We start from the raw sequence: 19,917 nt of genomic DNA, 5'->3' as shown, positions 1-19,917 counted from the left end.
ACATATATGTATTTAAATTTGCGTATATAATGTACATAAGTTTTTTGAGAGCATTTAAATACTATAATGAATACATTTATATATTCTTCCTTAAGGAAGCCAGAGGTTCTTGAAGGTGATAAATGTTAATAAACATTTTTTTTAACAAAGGAAGGTAAATTCTGCAGAGTTCTAGCTACACATTCACAAATTTGTGTAGCTACCATAAAAATACTTTGCCATGAATAGATCTTTTCATAAAATGGAAGAGAAAAAGGGGTAGAAGAGAGAGAAGATTTCTTACGTGAGATAACATAAGACTCCAAGTTGATAATGATATAATAAATTTTGTATGTATAAATCTTTACAAGCAGTTGTTTTTAAAGACTGGGGTATGTTCATGGGCTTACAAGGAATTTCTCTCCATTTAAAGGTACAGGTGCATGACTGATTTTTTTCATTTTAGTATATTAATTGTTGTATCAGAATCCAAAATATACCAGGAAGGTCTTCAAAACATAACTGATCTTATAAGAAAGAAAACTGACAAACTCTTTAGAAATTCTAATACAAATTTGCTTGTAATTTTATATGGCGTTTTTAGTTTCCTTAAAGTATAATGTAACATTAGGAGTATGATATATAGTTCATTGCAGTCATTAGTTTTTCTTGTGAAAATGGTGATTCTTCCTCACTGCTAACAAAGATTTATCAGGAAATGCTGAATTTAAAAAAAAAAAGGGGGGGGGGGGGGCGGGGTTAATTAATGCTAATAATAAAAATCAAAAAAAAAAAGACTGAAGTGCCCTGTAATAGTATCCTATACTGTAGTGTAGTGACTTGCAACTCTTTCTAGGTATATAACATAACAAAAAACTTTCCATAGCTCAAACAGTATATATTACTTTTCTGTGGGTTACTTTAAGCATTTTTTTTCTACTTTGAAGCAGAATATATCTTACTGGTATTATCTGTGCAGCGGGATGGTCTTAAAAATGTCTGTAATGCCACTGTTTGTGCCTGTTCTAGTTGATGAGCAATTCTAATTAAACAGTGTTACATTTTTAATGCCTTCTAAAGTATAGGTAAAATTTAAATACTGATGATTGAGAGTTATATTAATGCACATCCTAAGATCACTGAAGAGAGGTTGTTCATTGCCTATATTATTAAACAACTAAAATCTCCTTTTTTGAAAGACTCGTTACAGTCAAGGTACAAGCTCAGGAATAACTATAATATATCTTGGCAAAACACTGGAAACAAATATTAAGAAGATTTGAAACTCCAAGTTTGTGAGTTTCCTGTCCATCTAGATATTGAAAGAAGCAACATCTGTATTTCTGGAAGATGTGCAGGAACCTTCTGAAAGTGTTTTTGTAATCTTACCCCCATATATTTTTCTCTAATATGTCTGTTTGCTACTGCTGTCAAAATAGTAGATAATAGTAGAATGTCTAGCTGGACGGATTTTTGCCATTATCCACATGTTCCTGTTGAGCATGATGTTGATCTGGTATAATCACTTTGCAAGCTGAATCACTTTAAAACATACAAACTTTCCTCAGGTCACTTTTCTTCTGCTTAGACCGCCAACCGGCAGATGAGTCCATCATTAACTCAGGTTATATATCAGGCTGCTACTAAATGCTGACATGAGTGTACTTTGCTACCAGTATTATGGTTTTTACTACACCAGTAATGGCATATTTATGTACACTGAAATCCTGTATCTCCATTTTATATAGATGTATCTTAAATACTCCAAACTATCCAGCTGTTCTGAAATGGACATAAGTACCCCACAAGTAAGCAAAAGTTCCCATATATACTCATTAACAGTGATGTTTTCACTGAAAGTAAGGATAAAAGTAGTTGTTTTCTTCTTCACGATCTTCTTCAGTTTCTTGATCATGTGTTTCATGATCATCTTCTGTTTCATCGTATTCTTCTGGTGTTAATAATCGGCGAAACACTGATGTTCTTAGTTGAGTTGACTTGTTGACGTTACCGTTTTGTTCACCATAATAAATGGTTCTAATGTGAGGGAAGCAGAAGAAGGCATACGTGCTCATTGGAGTTGTTAGCTTATTTTGGTCCACCCGTATATACGTTAATTGTTTGGTGTTCATTGGATCAATAGATGGACACATCAAAGTAACATTTAGCACTGTAAGAGAGAAAAATATTCATTAAAATACAGAGAATAGTTATATTTAAGAACAATTACAAAATTGAAATTTTGGAGATTAAAATGGAAAATATTTTTTGTTTTGCATATTATCAAAGTTGTCCTTTGTTTTTAATCAGTTTTTTAAATTACAGTGATAACTCTTTTGGAATTTGCAAAGTATCAGGTTGTGGGGTAAAAAATATGTGTGTATATATATATATAAAATCTGTAATTACTAGTTTATATTAATGGAATATTTTTGTGGTTCCTTCTCCCTGTATGTGATTTTTATTAATTGTCTTATCAGAAGCAAGTTTCAAAGTTATCTTAGCTAATTATGTGAAAAAAATTACAGAATAATTACAAAATATCTGCATTGAAATTATGGGAAAGACGGAAAAATGAAATCCCCTCTAGTTTACCATTGGTAGGTCCCAGCTAACCAAGGATGTGTTTACATTCCAGCTTGAAGATGATGGGTTGATATTCTTTCTACACTGTAAGCTAAAAGCTGCATAGAACCACTTGCTCCTGAGAGGTACATTGTATATGAACTTCGGGTCAAGGCCACGTGAACTCATTAGTTCAGAACACTAATGGCTCAAGCTCATCTGTCTGCAAAGAGGAGTATCACAGTACCTCTTGAAAAACATGTAAATTTAGCTAACTACTGGATTCTGTGCTTGGTTTATAAGTGACCTGAGAGCTGTAAAGTGGCGGGTCCTCAAAACCAAGGACACAACAAAAGTGGTGGGTTTGATCTAGGTTAAAAGTGCTTAGTTCTGGATGATAAAGTATGCTGATCCCATTCTTCACAACCAACCCCAAAATCCACTACATTTTTTGCTTTTCAAGAATTACATCAACATACTTTCAATGTCATTGTCTTCAATATACAAATGCTGCAGACTTCTTGGAATGTAGAATAATTGTTTCAATTTGTTATGTCCAAGATTAAGTTCTAAAAGGTTAGGTAGATTAAAGGTGTTGTATGGAATGTTCTGCAGGTTGTTGTGGGACATTCTTAGAGCAATGATTTTTGGAAGTCTGCTGAAATAGTTTTCTGGAATATATGAAATCGAGTTATTTTCAAGAGAGAGATACATAAGTGATGATGGTAGATCAGGAGGCATAGTCTCTAATTTGTTGTTGCATAAGTTGATTTGCATTAAATTTTTCATGACTGAAAAGCGTTTTCCTTTGAGTACGGAGTCATCAAGAAAGTTATTGCAAAGGTCAAGCATGGTTATGTTTGGTAATCCTTCCAATGCATTTCTGGATAACTGAGAAATCTTATTAAAACCAAGGAGGAGTCGCTCAAGAGAGCTTGGGAGTGGGAATGGAAATTCTTCTAATTCATTATGCTGTAAATGAAGCTGCACTAAATTTGACAGTTTGGCAAAAACACCATGGTCAATCATATGAAACTTAATTTTGTTGTGGCTGAGATTAATTTCTCTTAAAATGGTAACATTAGTGAATGGTCCTGCAGGTACAGCTTCAATATCATTGTTTTGCAGGTAGAGTTGTTGGACGTGAGCAGGGATATTTGGTATCATCTTAAGTTTACGGTGATCACAGTACATTGATAGTGGAAAAGCTGGTGGACAAAAGCATTCTCTGGCACACTCGACTGGCGTAGGAAAGCGGGGAACTTCAGCTTGTGGACTTGGATTAAAATAATCGGAATGCTGATGATCTGGCTCCTCATCATATTCATCCCCAAAATCATAGTCTTCATATTGACAAAAGACCATAGCAGTCCAGAGGAGGTAAACGATCGATAGGTGGCTCAGAATCCCCATATTTAGAATTGTATGTTGTACTCTGTTGATGAGAAGGAAAAAATAAGTTTACTAGACAGTCATAAGCTAAATCACATACAAGCTTATCGGTTTTAAGAAGCAGTGGTATTAAACTAATGTAAATAAGCAGAATAATGTATTTTCTTGGGAGCACTGTCAGTGGCACTAGTAGCTGTACTGGGTCTGGCTGGGATGGAGTTGCCTCTCCCTGCAGGCCCATACGGCGCTGTGGGCTGCACCTGCAGCTAGAACAGCCCTGGTATCACACCGGTGTTTGGTCTCCCAATGGGCAGTGCTGACACAGCAGCAAGACCCTCTCCAACCCCCCCAAAGCCAGTAGGCTGGGGGTGGGCGAGAGGTGGGCAGCTGACCTAAACCCACCGAAGGGATATGCTATATACGAGGTCACACTCAGCAATGAAAGGTGGGAAAAGGGAAGAAGTGGGGGGAGGTCTCTCATTATGAAGACATCCATCTTCCCAAACAACCACTACGTGTATTGAGGCCCTGCTTCCTGGGATGTGGCCAAACACCACTTGTTGATGGGCAGTAGAGAATAACATTTCTCTTTGTGCTTCTGCCCAGCCTTTGCTTGCTTTTTCTCTTTTCCGTTTCCCTTTAATTAAATTATCCTTATCACAACCTGTGAGCTTTTTTTTTTCTTTTTCCTTTCCAGCATACTTTCTTCTCCTGCTCTTCTTCTCGGGCGGGGGGAGAGTGTGGGTGTGGTGGAGTTCAGCTGCCCAGCAGGGTAAAACCACCACAGCAGCAAAAGCAATTTTTAATTCGGATCTTCCAAGAAACTGCCATAAACAAATATAGTGGCCTTGAAGTAAACATAAGTTTTCTTTGAATTTGCATAAGGAAGAACTTTCTACCTCTGCTGTGTCTTTTACTGAGGGGTACCATAACATCTGTGAGAAGTAGCCGGAAAAATAATCCCAGTCTTCATTCTTCTCTGTCATACATTAAAATAAGTTGTGAAAGAAACACACGTGAAATGGTGCAGACCGTTGTTTGTAACATCTTAGATGCTGCATTCTTTCCAGTTTAATGGGTTAAACATCAACCTTAGAAATCAGCTTTAAATGGGTGCAGATGAAATTCCCATGGAATATTTATTTCTCAGACCTTTGAAAACACCTGTGTAACCTTATTAAATTATTTGAAGATGAAAACAACTGATATTTAAAATGTTAGTTCTCTCACTAGGAACTTTTACAGCACAAAAGTTGTGTTGGAGATGGACACACTTTGAGCAGCAGGCTATCTCCAAACATCACTTCCAAACAACATTTCTATGATATCAGAGAGACAAGATTCACAAATGCTCATTTTCTGTTCCATACTGCTGATTCCCAAAGCATGATGTATTCAATGAACTGAAGGAGAGAGGGAGTCTTAAGAAAAGTTGTAACAAAACTCTAAAGTTGCATACTTTCTCCTGATCCTCCTGTGTTGCATACAAGATAGTGTGCAACAATGGGTGGTTGTTATCAATTGTGGTATTGTCTAACTCAAATTTCTGACTTTGCATCAGTTGCATTGTAATGCTCCTTTAATGAAGTATCAATAACTCATTAAATTTAAAAACAGGGTTGGGTGGAGTCAATTGCTGAGAACCACACTGTATGTAGGTCCTTGGCAAAGCCAGGGTCTCCATATCCCCATAGCATTGTCAGACATATCTGAGCTAATAAAAGTAGCAGGAATGTCTGCGTGAGACCCAGCCCACCCCTACATGCATGATATAAATGCGCAGTGCTGACAAACCGTGCAGACACTTGCTGGGTCAGGGAAGCAATACTGTCCTTCAGGAGGAATTAATAGCTTTTGAGATTTAAGGCAGTATATATTAGAAGAAAACCTTTATGCAGTATTTCTAACTCCCAGTCAGAGCTGCTGGTGTCTACCTATATAAATTCTGTCAGTATTGTGACTCGATTTTTTCTTGAATGGATGCAATCTGTTCCTCCAGCCTGTTTCAGTTTCATGTTCTTGGTTGTGTTGTGATTCCTATTACTCCCTTGCTCCTGGTTTTCCTGTCCAGAAACTTAGCTTCGTCTTCTGGTTCTAGCCTCTCAGCACTTCTGCTTGGTGTCACAAAGTTTGTGATTGTTGTGGCCCCAAGAATAGAAATTATTAGTCCTTAGAAACCAGGAGGAATAACTGTGCAAAGTCTTGCACTGTTTGAAGAAAAAGCTTACTTAGGCATTCACACAATTCACTTGTCAGGTGGACAAGGTAAAGGGAAGAACTATAATCACCTCATGTCCAATGAGAAGTAATAGGTATCAAAGTCTCTTGTGTTACAGAGGAAGAGGAGCTTGTATTTTGTGGGGTTTTTATACCTTTGCTGTAGCTGAGTGCATATTCGGTAGAATGTTAATCCCCTTACAAGCTTGCAGTTCACATCTCATAGCACTGAGATACTAATTCTTCTTCGTGACATTTTCTAAGAACCCACTATCTTGAAAACAAAGAATTATGTCAGCTGAGACTTGGTAATGGGGGAAGCAAGTCAGATGCACACAACATGACAAACTGCATACTTACAAAGCTGAAAGAAAATAGAAAATCATACAAGCATGATTGTCTGCTATCTGTAAAAAAATCAAAGCTTAGTAACTGTATTTACAAGCAGTTTACTAGCTGAAATCTAAAACTTATATAACATGCATGACTCACTCCTAACTGCAAAAATAACACAATTGGTTCTTTTGTTCCTGCTTACCAAGAAAACTTACTCTTTGGAAGTCTGGGAAGCTCAAGTTGTAGAGGGGAGCAACTTAGTGTGCTGATGAAATCATCTGAGCAATAACCTAACACAGCTGGAGGAACAAAAGATGTCTCTAAGCCATATTTTGTGGTGAGGAGCCTTGTGGGAAGGCAAAGCAAAATAATAGCCTTAGCCCCTCTTCTGATTTGCCAGTAAAAAAAAAAAATTGTGCCACATCATCAGCTATTGTTGATGTTGTGTCACAAGTCTGGGAAGAGATTTATCCTTTTGTTAGAATCCCTTCAAAAGTATTTACAAGACTTTTTTAGTGTCATCAGTTCACTTGAAAAAAATAGAATAAAATAAGACTTCAAAAATATTTCAGAGGTTGTTAGTTCATTTTGTGGTTTCAGCTATGCTCATTCAGTTATCCAAAGGATTTGTCCTCTGGAGGATGAAGTTAAGAAACAGTTAAAAAAAAAAAAAAAAAAAAAGTAACCTTATTAAAATTGAGGGAAAGTGTGTGCTCTACAGAAGGTCCTGATAAGTATCTTCAATTCTACACTTTTTGTTTCCTCCATAATCTCTTTGCTGTTTGCTTCCTGCAAAATACTTGTGCTACACAGTGGCTTTAACATGTAGTGTTTTAAAATTACAGTTCACGAATCACAGTAAGTTTCCAACATGTTTTTGGTGAACAGAGAATATAAATTTTTGTATGAAACAGATAAGTATTACATGAGATATAAGCTGTTGTTACTGAACATGACTATTTCTCATAGCTTTTAAAGTGGATAAAAAAAGGTATCGTTATCTACTTTTGCTGCTATATGGTACTTGGAAAACAACTGTGAGATATGCAAAAAAAAAAATAGAAGGTGCAAGTTTTTTGTTGTCAAAGTTGAGATACTGTTCTGGATTAATTGAAGGATTTGTCAGAAAACTCTAAGGAAGCATTTAATTATGCTTTCGCATTGGTAAAACAATTACATTGTTTCTAAATCTATTCACAAAGAAATAGCTGGTTCTTTAAAAAGCCTTAGTGCCTTGGAAGTATTATATTCAAGAAAATATTGCAACAGTAAATTTTATTTCTTTTCTGGCTTCAAGCTTCCCAAAGCCAATGATCTTTTTGATTTTTCAAGTTTTTCTCTGTAGCATTGTGGACTAGAACACTGTTAAAGAAGAAAGTCATGCATGATTTTAACATTTGGAATATAAAGAAAAGCACCAGAAATCATGAGCAAAATAATGTTGTAGGAGTTGGCAACACTGGAACTAAAATGAAATCCATGTATTTATACAGAGAATATAGAACTTTAAAGGAGAGGTTGAAAGAATAAAATAAAAAATTACATGGTCCTCTATGTACTTTACAGTAAATAATTAAATACCTACACAGTACCATTAAACCTAAGTAATACTAAACAACAAAAGTAATTGATTTTTTCAGTAATTGCAATATATTCATAATGACAAATCAGAAAAATACATTGAGTTTTAATGCCAGCTAGTTAAGTGTTACTTGCTGGTACAAAGTTTGTTGTTGTTTTTTGTTGTTGTTTTGAAATGCAAGACAAAGAATGTAGTGCAGTTTTGGAAGCTCCGTTATATTAACAGTTCCAAATAAAGCACATGCAAAAATTAAAACTATTTTCTCTAAAGATAAAAGTGGGATCAAATTAAAATTTTAATTTCATACCTGATGTTTTTTATAGTTTTCAACTACTGAGTGGGTCCCGAATCCTCTTAAGCTATCAGAAGACTTAAAATCTTGTTATGTATTTAAAAATCCATGGTGGCAAAGGAAAAGAGTCTGTCCTTTTGAAAAATGTAGCAAAACTCTTGCTTTAAAGCATGTATAGTTGGAGAAGATGAGGTCTAGCCATGGGATATATAAAGACTCAGTTACTTTTTTGTTGCATGAGCTGTCTTGGATGTAAACAAATCTCTGCTTTGTGATCTTGGTCAAATCTGTGTGGTTTGGTCATCTCTTAGTTTTTGGTTTAAATTGTAGTAGGAATTTCCTTACAGGGAGGATAATGAGAGGATTAAATTTAACATCCTACACGTAAGACTTCTTGATTCAAAGGCTGCGACAAATCTTTAAAGTAACTTTGCTGGGATGGATCGTTTTTTTAAAAAATAAAGTGTTTGAAGTTTTACCTTTGTCATTAATTGCATTCAGTTAATGAGAATAGTTAGCATTTTCAACTTTAGTTCTGAACTGAAGGCTTAAGAAAGAAGACTGTTCTAATAGGCAGTAGTTTTAGGTTTGCTTAACTAATTGTATAAATGTAAATTTAAATACTGTTTATTTTAAATTTCAAAAATCTAGGCAAAATTTTTCCAGAATAAGTAGAGAAGATAATGACTGTCACTGAGGTGGCATAATTCACAAATGGGATTAGCCCTGACATAAGACGGAAAAAAATTATATTGCATAGCTTTTTCCCTATCAACAGTTTGCTTTAGAAGACTTTGGGGTTTGGGGGGGCTTTTTTTCCCTCTCCTCCAAAAGTGTGATTCTCCATATGAAGTACAGAAAAAGTAAAAAATAATGTGCATGTTGTTCATCGAGGCTCAAAGGAAGTCAAATGACACTAAGCTGTGTAGAACAGTGCTACTGAGAACTCTTTGGAAGCTAGAGCTAGAATAACTTGCTAGAACTAGAAAGGTCTTCAGCCAAGGGCTGGCCCTGGCATCAGAATTCTGGAGAAAAGCCTCATGCTCAAAATTCTAAAATCTTCACTTGGCAATTTGAAAGAAATCTATGTTTTAGGTAAGAATTGGTAATGGTTTGTTATTCTAGATGTTTGCATGGTAGAAAAGAAAATGCACGATCAAATATAATGAGGAAATTTGAATGTTGTAATTTGCTTCTTTATAAAGCCTGTGGGTTTTTGAAGAAAGAAGCAACCTCAGGCATGTATCATCTATGCTGGGCTGCACTTCAAAGTCAGATTGTAGGCACAGAAAGAAAATACGGATATAAAACTCTGCATCTTAATTTCTAGTTCTTCACTGGCAATCCACAGATGCTGTCAGCAGACCACTAGCAGTCTGCAAGACTCTCATATGTGATCTGCAAAGGCACTTCTTACTTGTTTTTCCCGTCAGTAATAGTAACCAACTATCATGATGGCAGTGGCTGAAGGGTTTATTTATCATGCGCCATGGTGAGTTGGAAAATTCAGGTACTGAAGCACGGAGCTCTCAGCAAACCAAGATGCTGAACTGCTTGTTCTGGCAAGGCCTTCAGCACAGCCTGAGCCTAGAGCACCGGGTAACAACAGCTCTTACGGACTTCATGGTTTTTGCTGGAAAGTCATTCTAGGAGCATGTCCCTGTGCAAATATGCATTTTTAAAGGTGGTGGAAAAGTGGGCATTGAATCATATAAACAGTCCTGCAGAGCTGAGATGAGACCTCCACCTCCAAAACACAAAAAGCTAAAGGAGGACAGAGCTGGGACGTGCGTGGGGCCCTACGGTCGCCTCTGACCTGAGCCTTGCTGTGTGGTCTCGACTTATTTCCCATTTTGTAGGTGGTATTACGTGATGAAAACTCTGGCAGCCCTTGTCTTACACGTCTGTTTTACACGTGTTGGTTTGTTTACTAGGAGCTACTATGAAGAGCATGTTGAGCAACTGAGAATAGTTGAGTTTAAAAAAAAAAAAAAGAAGCTTTAACTGAAAAATAACTCCTAAGATTTACTAGACTGTAGGTTTTGCATATATTGACTCTTTGAATTTGTCGGGGGAGGAGAGGTTATTTTTCTTTGATGGATTTTGTTTTCTGTAGCAGGGTCATTTAAATTTCTGCTACAGTAACAAGTAATCAAATAATCATTGCCGACAAACTATTAAAAATAGTTTTAAGACAATAAACACTGTAAATAAACTGAAGTGTTTTGTAATAGGGGAAAGTGAGGCATGTGATACATAGGTGAATGAAACATGCAGAGATCTGTGTGTGGTGTCAATCCAAGTTGGTAAATCCAAACAGAGTGGTACCCCTTGTATGTGTCCTTATTGCTTCTGTCCTTATTGCTTCAATGCTAGTTATCTGAGATAGCATAGTATGCCAATTCTTCTATAATACTATTAACTATATATATTAGTATATCTTTCAGATATTTAACAGCTTAGGCACAACCTTCATGTCTCTAAATAAAACACCAGCAAAGTCTGCAAACTGTCATCTTAAAATGTGAAGTTGACAAGAAACTTGCAGCTCAGTGGGAGAGCGTTCTTGGTGGCCACTTTAACCAGCTACCTTTGTTCCTTGAGTCTATTCCAAAGCAGGTACTTCTACTCATTTTTTTTTTTTTCAAACAGGACTGCTAACTTCAATGTCCGAAGCTGATGGATACTTAAAAGAGACAATGCAACTTCTACCCTATCTTAACAATTTATATTATTTTTTTCATTAGCTTATTTTGTTCATTCATAGCTATAAATTTAGTGCATTTTTGTAATGTACTTGAAATGTACATGCAACTTGAGATTGTTCGTATGGTTGTATTCAGTCTGAAAATCATGTTTATAGCCCCTCCATTATTAGCTTCTTTCTTCAGGCACTTTCTGGCAAGGATAAGAAGTAGTTTTCAAAGTTATTTGCCAAAGAATTCCTGAATGATCATGCATAAAAAACATTTTGCATTAACAGAAATTTCTGGCTTTTATATGATAGAAAGTGCTTCCCATTTACTCTGTTATTTTGAGTTTATGCAAGAATGAAGGTCCTTATTTGTTTTTACGATAGCTGTTGAATGTGTTTGTTTTCATCATACATGGATTTGTTCGAACATTTCCAGAGCTACCTGTCCCGCCTTTTGGGGCAGAGGATTTTGCCAGGCAGCCTTTCAGCTCTCTACAGTAGTCTGGAAACTGGAGACCATCCTTAAACTGGATCCTAAATTTTATTATCCCTCTTTTTTCTAAAGATTCTAAAAATTCTCTTGTTTAGCACAAGGCCTTGTAATGCTACTATATGAGTATGCCATCACAGAACAGAATCCTGCACCAAGTAATACTAAAGATGTACCTAGTCCTGCATCCAGTTTTTAATAGCAGCTGATAGCAAAGCTGCAGGAAAGATTATAAGAACATGACAAGTGAAGAGTTATATTTCTGCAGTACATTTCCTCTGCAGCCAGAGACTGTGACTTGGAAACTTCCATAGAAACACTGAGTATTACAACATGTCATTCATCTGTACATGTCCCTGGCTTCATCTTATAAGGAAAAATATGATCTCTGTGCTCTTCCTTTCATCCAGTTACCCTCCATTTCTCTCTCTCTCTCTCTCTCTCTCTTTTTTTCTTTTTGTGGATTTTCTTTAAGTAATATTAACTCTTTTTTAGGAAAGATACTTTTCCATACATCTATATTCTGGCAGACATACCAAATAAAATTGTCCTTTGATCTATGGCAAGTAATCAAATTAAGTATTTCTTACTGTTTGTATGAATAGTTTGTGAATCACAGCTTCTTCTTGGCAGAGCTGAGACAGTGTCTCAGTTACTTTATCCAATCACTCTGTGGTAGGAAGTCTTCTGTTGCTTCTATCATTAGCCATTTTGAGATTCTTGAAAGGGCTTATGGCTGCTTCTGGTGAGGACTTGAACATGGTTCACACGTTTTTAGGGTTGGCCATTTGAGAAGAAACAACCTGTTTCTTTTCCTGCCCTAAGCCAACAGTCGTGGTAGCAAGCATTTCAGGTGCTCTAGGCATTAGTTACAGGTCTCCTATGGTAATCAAGCAAGTGTCCTTGTTACTGAGTGTTATACTGACTGTTGCCTTCTCTATCACTTCTCAAGAGTGAATACACATGCGTGTATTTATAGCCCAAACATAAACATTCACAATGCTTTCCGTCTTTAAAAAATAAATATACATATATATATATATATATAGTTGAGTTTTAGTCTGGGTATGTCATGAAGTCAGTGCTTTGAGGGACTGAGTGAATAGACTGCGCTTCATCAGAACTGAGCCTATACCAGTAGCAGTCTTAAAAAATCTTAATATTCTATATGACCGCAAGACAGCTGTCCAAAACTCCCTTCACATCTTTGCCAAGCGCTGGATTTACTGCTGAAACTTACTCATAACTCTGGACATTATGACAGCAGCCACATTGACATGGCTGTCTAATTGTTTAGAACTGCCAGTGGGTGAACTAGATACAGGATTTACCCACAATGGAATGCGTAAGTGGAAAGGTACTCTTTGGAAAGACAGAAGAGTTGCTTTCTGAAGCAATTGCACTTCTAACAGATGTGTTTTCCATACTCACATATTCTCCTCTTCTCAGGTTCCTATGCACTCTGCCTTTGGGAGGGAACAGTTTAAGTGGGAAACATGCGTTACCCTGGCTGTTCTCAGCGCAAAGCACAAGAAGCAGCAGTACACATCTGTAAAATACAGGTACAGCTAAGGCAAAACATTCCTGATAACAGGAGTAATGAAATATTGCTTTACATATGTATGCTCCGGTGGAACGTGCACATGGAAAACATCTCAAAGATTTTTAGTTAGTATGGTAAGAACCCCTTTTTTTTTTTTGTAACATGCAGTGTTTTAATTGCTTTATCATAAATAATGATATAAGGTTTTAATAAAGAACAACTATTTTTTCTTCCGTCTTTTAGATGGAAGCAGCAAGAAGAATGCTAAGGATTGTTTTTAGATCAGTCTTAGTTTCTATCTTTCTGAAATGTTGTGGTTTTGACTTTCAGAAATTCATTCTGAACACACTTGATTTAGCTTTGAACAGCTATATTGATTGTTCCAAGAAGACTGTATCATCAATATATATATATTTTTTTTTCAGTAGAACCAAAATACACAGGAATTATAGTACCAAAGTATTATTTCGTACAGATTTCACCTTGACAGTGGTTTCAAGGAGAAGAGATAGTGGCCTATTAACCACCTACTAGCTTAATCTGTTTTGTATTCTGAAAAGTTTATGCTCTAAAGTATACATAAATGCTAGTTGTTAACCCTGATGGTTACAGGACAAATAAGGAATCTCTTGCCACGTTGCTTAAGGAAGTACTTTATGGGCTCTGGCTATAGTAGTGGTCGATAGAGATTTTAAGTATGTTTTTTTTCTGCATAACATCACAACAGACTTTATCTTCATTTCAAAGAATGTGCTAATCTTACAGGCCCTTGTATAGAAGCATAGTTTGTCAGCTGGACCATAAAGCCATTAACTCTACCATGCAATTTAGGTAGATGTCTGCATGGAATGTAGCTTCTATAAGTGTTCTCATTCTTTCATCTCAAAATTTATGCTATTATAAGAAGATTCTGTTGGTTGTTCTTCTAGGAGAGTATTATGCATTTAGTGAATATGGGGACAAAGTTTTACACTGCCATACTGGCATTTACTTAATACTTCTGTATTTCTGCAAGGTATTTAACTTTCTTTTTCTGTATTAGTCATGTTATAAATGGAAAAAAGTTCTTTGCCAAATAAAATTTAGTATTTGAGGTAATAGAAAGTATTAGCATAATTTACAGGAGAGTAACATCTAAATGGCAATTTTATGTATTAATTTAAAATATCAGTGAAAACAGGTACTTGGAAAAGCAAAGTAAACTTTTGTGAAATTACTGATTTCTGGCTATGAAACTAACTTTTTCTTGAGCAAGTGATAATGCTGCCTCACAGCATTGCTGCTGGACAAATGAGTAGACAATTGCATATATTATTCTTGCAGAATAGTTGATTTTTCTGTCCTTCTTGAATCTGAGAATCTATTGTTCAGATTAATATTATAAGTGATTTCTTCCCTTTCTTCGTGCCCCATGACTCATTCTGCCTGTTCCTTGTTTAATCTTGTAGAATAGAAAGAAGATAGGGCTTGAAAGAAAAATGCTAGTATGATGTCTGGATGTTCTTTTAGAATGGTAGGCCACGTTTCTTTTCCACAAGGAAGAAATAAAGGAGTTAAGGTATTCTGTGAAGAGTGTTTCTGGAAGGAAAAATGTTGTCATTTGTCTTTATATCTAAAAAGCACTTGGAACTTGGAAATAACACAGGCTGAGCAGTTAAGAGGCAAGTGCATGCTAGTGCTGATGACTTGCTCCCTCTCTGTCTCTCAGGAAATTTTATATCCTTTGGCAACTAGTCGACTTGAGATTTTTTCCATGCTTCACTGTCTTCTGTAAATAAGGAGAGAAAGTAACTATTTAACAGTTACTCCAGACGGATTTTGAAGAGAGCATATTAATTTCAGTATTTCTCCAATTGATTCTGATAGAGAACTTTGTAAAGGTGATGATGGGTAGTACATGCGTAATGAATCTGGCATGAGAGACACATTACACAAGGTCTGTATATATGCAGTTAGCCTCATGCATCCTGGCTTTTTAGATTTACTGCTCATGCACAGGGACTTCGTAGCAAGACTTCGCTGTGTGAAAATGTGTGGGATTCTCATCAAAACTGCATCCATAGTGCAGCTGTTCCAAAAATCTCATAGTCTTCGATTTTTTCCTGGACATGAATTTGAGACAGAAAAAGGGTGTATGGGTAGGAAAACCTGGCTGTATGGTTTTCCCACCTCAGTCGTAGAAGCAGAATGGTTAAATCCAGAACTGCGTTGTTGAGTAGAACTCAACTTCATATTTTATGTGAAAAACTGCAAGGAGCCTGTCTGCTGGCAGCCTATTCTGTTGAGCTAGTTTTCTATTGGCTAACACAAGCTTTGAGAAACATCTGAACTTCTGGTTTCAAAATATTGATTACTTTTGGAAATCTCTTAAATAGCAAAGACGACTTTGTTTATTTTGTGCTTCACACTGTCTTTCATCTCAGGTGGTTCACTGAGTATGCACGGTAAATCTTTTGTGTATCTCAGCAGATAAATTCAGACACTGGTATGTGATACGTGGCATTTGGAGTTCGAGTCAGATTTTCATTTACTCTAGGGCTTTTCCGTATGTTTCCAATTAGAAGCTTTGTTCTCAAACCTCTAGTCTCCCCAGAAGGGAGGAAAAAAACAAGAAACAATCTTCAATTCTCAGCACAGAAAAGGAGAAAAAAAAAGAGGATTCAGATCATTATTTCATTACTTTGACTTTATCATTCTGCTTGTGTAAAATTCTGATTAAAATAAAATGGAAATATTAATGTTTCTTCTGCCTGTTGTGTTGGATGTTAGTTTTTCTGGATCAATAATGCAATATTTTAACCAGGGATCTGCTCTTAAGACTATGAAGTAATGAGCAGTGATGATTGACAATATTCTTAATATTTTATGAATTTTCTTCTTTTCCTTGAACTTCATTGAAAATGAATGTCATGTTACTAATTTTCTGATCTTGCTAATCTGTCATTTAGGAAAACACTTTTTTTAATCAAGGCAGTAAGCAGGAAAATATCCAGAGACTTTCAAGAACGGAGAGAACAAACTGGCATAGGTCAAACTTGTAAAGTTGAAACTTCTTGGTTTTGTTCAGCTTTACTGGGCAGTCTTTTCTGAGACATTTGAAGTTGCATCAGTTGATTCCACTGAGCCAATACAATACTTGTAGCATTATTAGTAGTAAATATCAAAATATTAGCTGGAAACTTAGGCTCTAAAAAAATTAGCTAGCTAGATTTAGCTTAAACTTGAAAAAAAAATGTCACAAATATTAGTAAATGGACAACTATGGTCGAACAGGTAAATAGTTTAATGCTGGTAACTGCAGTCTTTGAGAGACAGCAGAAATTGCTTCTTAGGACATAGGTAAATTTCATTATGGTGACAATAGCTGAACTTTCTTGATTTTTTGTGGAAGGGATGATTTATCTCTGGTGTTTGTCAATTATTTCACCCAGTATATTTGGTGTCATAGCCAATTATAACCAAATTTGACATAGGATAGAGGCAAACAGACATGTATTTCTAAAACTTGTGGAAACAGCAGCAGGGTAGAAGAAAGTGCTCCAAGTAGGTACTTCAGCCGAGAAAAAGACAGTTCTTGTTCTTGGAGTAAGCAGCCAGATGGCAAGACAAACCAGACGTGTTGACTAAGCCCTTGGCATACTTTTAGCTCTGTCACTTGGCAGCCAAACGGGTGGCAGCTGTGGAATGGAGCTGCAGGAGAACATGCTGAGGTATTAGAGTGAGGTGGAAACAAGCTGGAAGAACCTGTGGGTTGTAAGACTCAAGCCCATAGGAATCCAGGCTTCTCTGGCTTCCGTGTTCAAGGAGGAACTTAGTGACAGCAACACTGGGAATAAAGAAGTTGTCCTTATCCTGCCAATGCAAGCACACTGCTGGCATGTCATGTTTAACTTGGTGTCCACCAGGACCCTTTTCTGCAAAGCTGCTTTCCAGCCTGTCCATCATTTACCAGTGCCTGGGGTTGTTCCTCCCCAGTGCAGGGCTTTGCACTTCTGCTTGTTGAATTTCTTTAGGTTCCTGGCCCGTAACTCCATTCGCCAGCCTGTCTGCGTCCCGCTGGATGGCAGCACAACCCTCTGGGGTAGTCACTCACTGGCTGGGGTTATCAGCCACTCCTGCCAGTTTTGTGTCATCAGGAAACTTGCTGAGAGTACAGCGCCCCATCATCCGGACCATTAATGAAGATGTTGGACAGGATTGGTCCCTGTGGTACAGCGCTAGTTAATGGCCTCCAAGTAGAATTCATTCCACTAGTCACTACTTTCTGGGCCCCACTGTTAAGCTGTTTTTAAATACACCTCCCTGTCTTCTCATCCAGCTCATATTTGATGATACTTTCATGATTTTAAAGTTTTTTCCTAAGGCCATGCAGTGGCTGTGCTCTTTCTCTGTCCATTTGTCCTTTTCTCTCCCCAAATACTTCAGAGAATAGTGGTCGTTTTCAGTCAAATGCCAGATAACACTGAATTCTTGCAGGCTTCATGTAAAGTGGCAGCTGGGCAGAGGAGGAAGACTATTGATACTGGTCTTGCTGAAAAAGAAAGAAAAATCAGCACATCTCCATAGTAATTTAGTACTTAAATAGGCTATTTTGCTTAGTCAATATTTGTGAAGTTTACTCATTTGTTACCATGCAGTAATAGTCTTTGTTATTTATTCTTTAGAATTTTCCTTCAATTGGTAACAACAGGCTGCCATCATCTGGTGAAATTAGTAAAGTGTCTTCTCGTAAGGACTTGGCAGATTTTCGGAAGAAAGAAATGCATTAAAGTTTGGAAAGCTTAGATTGGTTATATATATTGTTTTTATTAGAGGGATGTAGCAGGAATATGTATTAGAGGAAGAATCTTAGAAAGATTTATATCAAATCTCTCTTTCTCCCTTTTTCCCCTTTCCGTAACATCTACAGAGAATGTAGATGTAGAGGTGATTCCTTGGTAGTTTTCTCCTTGTCTGTTGATACTCGAGTGCATCCTTCTGTGGCAGGGCCTTTGAACACCAGTGTATGATCAGCTGTTGGCGATTACTCTGTTCAGGTGACTGCTGAAAATGTGTAAGGTGCACTTTATGTTGTAACATTTACATGCCATTATGACATCCAGTTGGTTTTATGTTGAAGCATGTCAAAGACAAATATACAAGGTGCATGATGTATTTGTTGTTATTACCCACAAATGCTAGCTGAAAAATGATCTCTGAAAAGAGGAAGGCCACTGAACTTAACTATTTCTCATAAGCAATGGTCAGAAATCCTAAGAACTGATGTAACATGATATAATAAATTTTTATCTTTTTTTTTTTTTAAAATAAATTATGGGAGACAAGTAAAGCAAACCATTTTATACTTATCTGCTTTAATGCAAAATTGTTAATGTAAATTAAGTTGCAGATAAAATTATTTAACATATAATGCTATTTGAATTTGCCCTGAAGATGATGAAAAGCTGAGCAACTGATAAAACCCTTTAGAGGCTATTTAATATGTGTGAGCATGGGGGACAGTATCTTGAAATTGCGGTGCAGTTTCTTCTGTGAATGTTATGTGTATCCATGCATGCTGACTGTGCATGGCAAAGAGGAAAAAGCACTGTGCATGGCAAAGAGTAAAGAGAAGGAAGCAAGACAAATTTTAGGGCTTTGGAATTGGGAGTAAATAGTCCTCTACCTCTTAAGACTTTGCTACATTTTTACATTTCCCATTATATTGACTTCAAGAGGAGACCTAAAATTTGGTGAAGCCCTTAGGGGTGTATGAATAAGGAATTGTTAGGTTTAGATAGCACAAGGCATGCTACTTTCTAGAGCCTAGGACTACTCTGTAGAAGCCATGCCCCAAGGAAAGTTTCAGATGAGATCCAAGAAGGGCGGACACTTTCTGGAGGCTGCATTAGGATTGTTAACTAGCCTCAGCCACAACTTGTTGCCTTAGGAGACCTAAAAAGTCACGTGTTTTTTTGTTGTTGTTGTTTGTTTTTTTAATTTTTCTTAAATGTGCCTAGTGGAGGAACACAGGTTGTTTGGACAAAAGTTAGAGGGATTTTATTTTTGCAGGCATCTGTAATCTTTGGAAACATTATGCAAAATGCAATCATTAAGACTTATGGAGAATATAGGCAAATGCTTCCAAGGGCTCCTTGCTGCTAAGTAGGTTTATTGGCACTGGGTTGAATTGGACTGCTTTGGGGTGGAGAAGTGTATGCTAACAAAAAGAAACAGAAGTTGTACTACAGTGTTCAGACCTTAGTCAATCTTCTTAAATGTCTTAGTCTTGGCGGATGCAGAGTTCCTGTTGTCCAGTGCATAAGCTTGAATTAGGTAAGGAATTGGTCACTTTTTCTGTTATATTTCAAAGAATCATAGAATTTGGGTTGGAAGGGACCTTAAACACCATCCATTTCCAGCTCCCCTGCCACAGGCAGGGACACCTTCCACTAAACTAGGTTGCCCAAAGCCCCATCAAGCTTGGCCTTGTAATTATTGCCAATGAATCAGTGTAGAATAATGTATTGCATTACACAATCTTCAGGATTGAACTTCTTTTTACTATTATGTTTCTACTTGAACACTTTTCTCCACTGCAAGTCCCTCAAGTCGTCTTTTTGCTCAGTTATCCTCTGGTCATCTACAAATTTTCCTGCCTTATCCTTTATTTGCCTGTCCTTTTGGTAGTAAACATTATAAACAGTGAACCTGTTGTGGACATAAAGGATTTCAGCTTTCTAGCTGTTAAGAGATAAGAACAGCCATTTATTTCAAATCTCCACTTTCTTCTTGGACGGTCAGTTGTTGTTGACAATGCTTTGTCTCTCTGGTATGGGATTATGAT

The 19,917-nt window shown here is 36.7% G+C and overlaps 2 protein-coding genes across 4 annotated transcripts in view; one reads left to right on the top strand and one right to left on the bottom strand.

Moving 5' to 3' along the window:
• CENPP (centromere protein P) overlaps window positions 1-19,917 on the top strand; it is a 137,847-nt gene that overhangs the window by 40,126 nt on the left and 77,804 nt on the right. The gene's annotated exons all lie outside the window — the stretch shown is intronic.
• Window positions 758-6,859, bottom strand: OMD (osteomodulin). Of its 2 annotated transcripts, none has more exons than XM_013201378.3 (3): window positions 6,705-6,859; window positions 3,024-3,979; window positions 758-2,149 (listed from the first exon to the last, which is right to left on the bottom strand). In XM_013201378.3, exons 2-3 carry the CDS (start codon window positions 3,955-3,957, stop codon window positions 1,830-1,832), a joined length of 1,254 nt encoding a protein of 417 aa, XP_013056832.3. In that variant the 5' UTR covers window positions 3,958-3,979; window positions 6,705-6,859; the 3' UTR covers window positions 758-1,829. The 2 variants fall into 2 exon arrangements, with proteins under 2 accessions (XP_013056832.3, XP_066859163.1); XM_067003062.1 differs by having other exon boundaries at window positions 6,692-6,846.

Source organism: Anser cygnoides, chromosome 10 (genome assembly GCF_040182565.1).
Source record: "Anser cygnoides isolate HZ-2024a breed goose chromosome 10, Taihu_goose_T2T_genome, whole genome shotgun sequence".
Taxonomy (NCBI): domain Eukaryota; kingdom Metazoa; phylum Chordata; class Aves; order Anseriformes; family Anatidae; genus Anser; species Anser cygnoides.
This window is presented reverse-complemented; position numbering and strand designations above follow the sequence as displayed.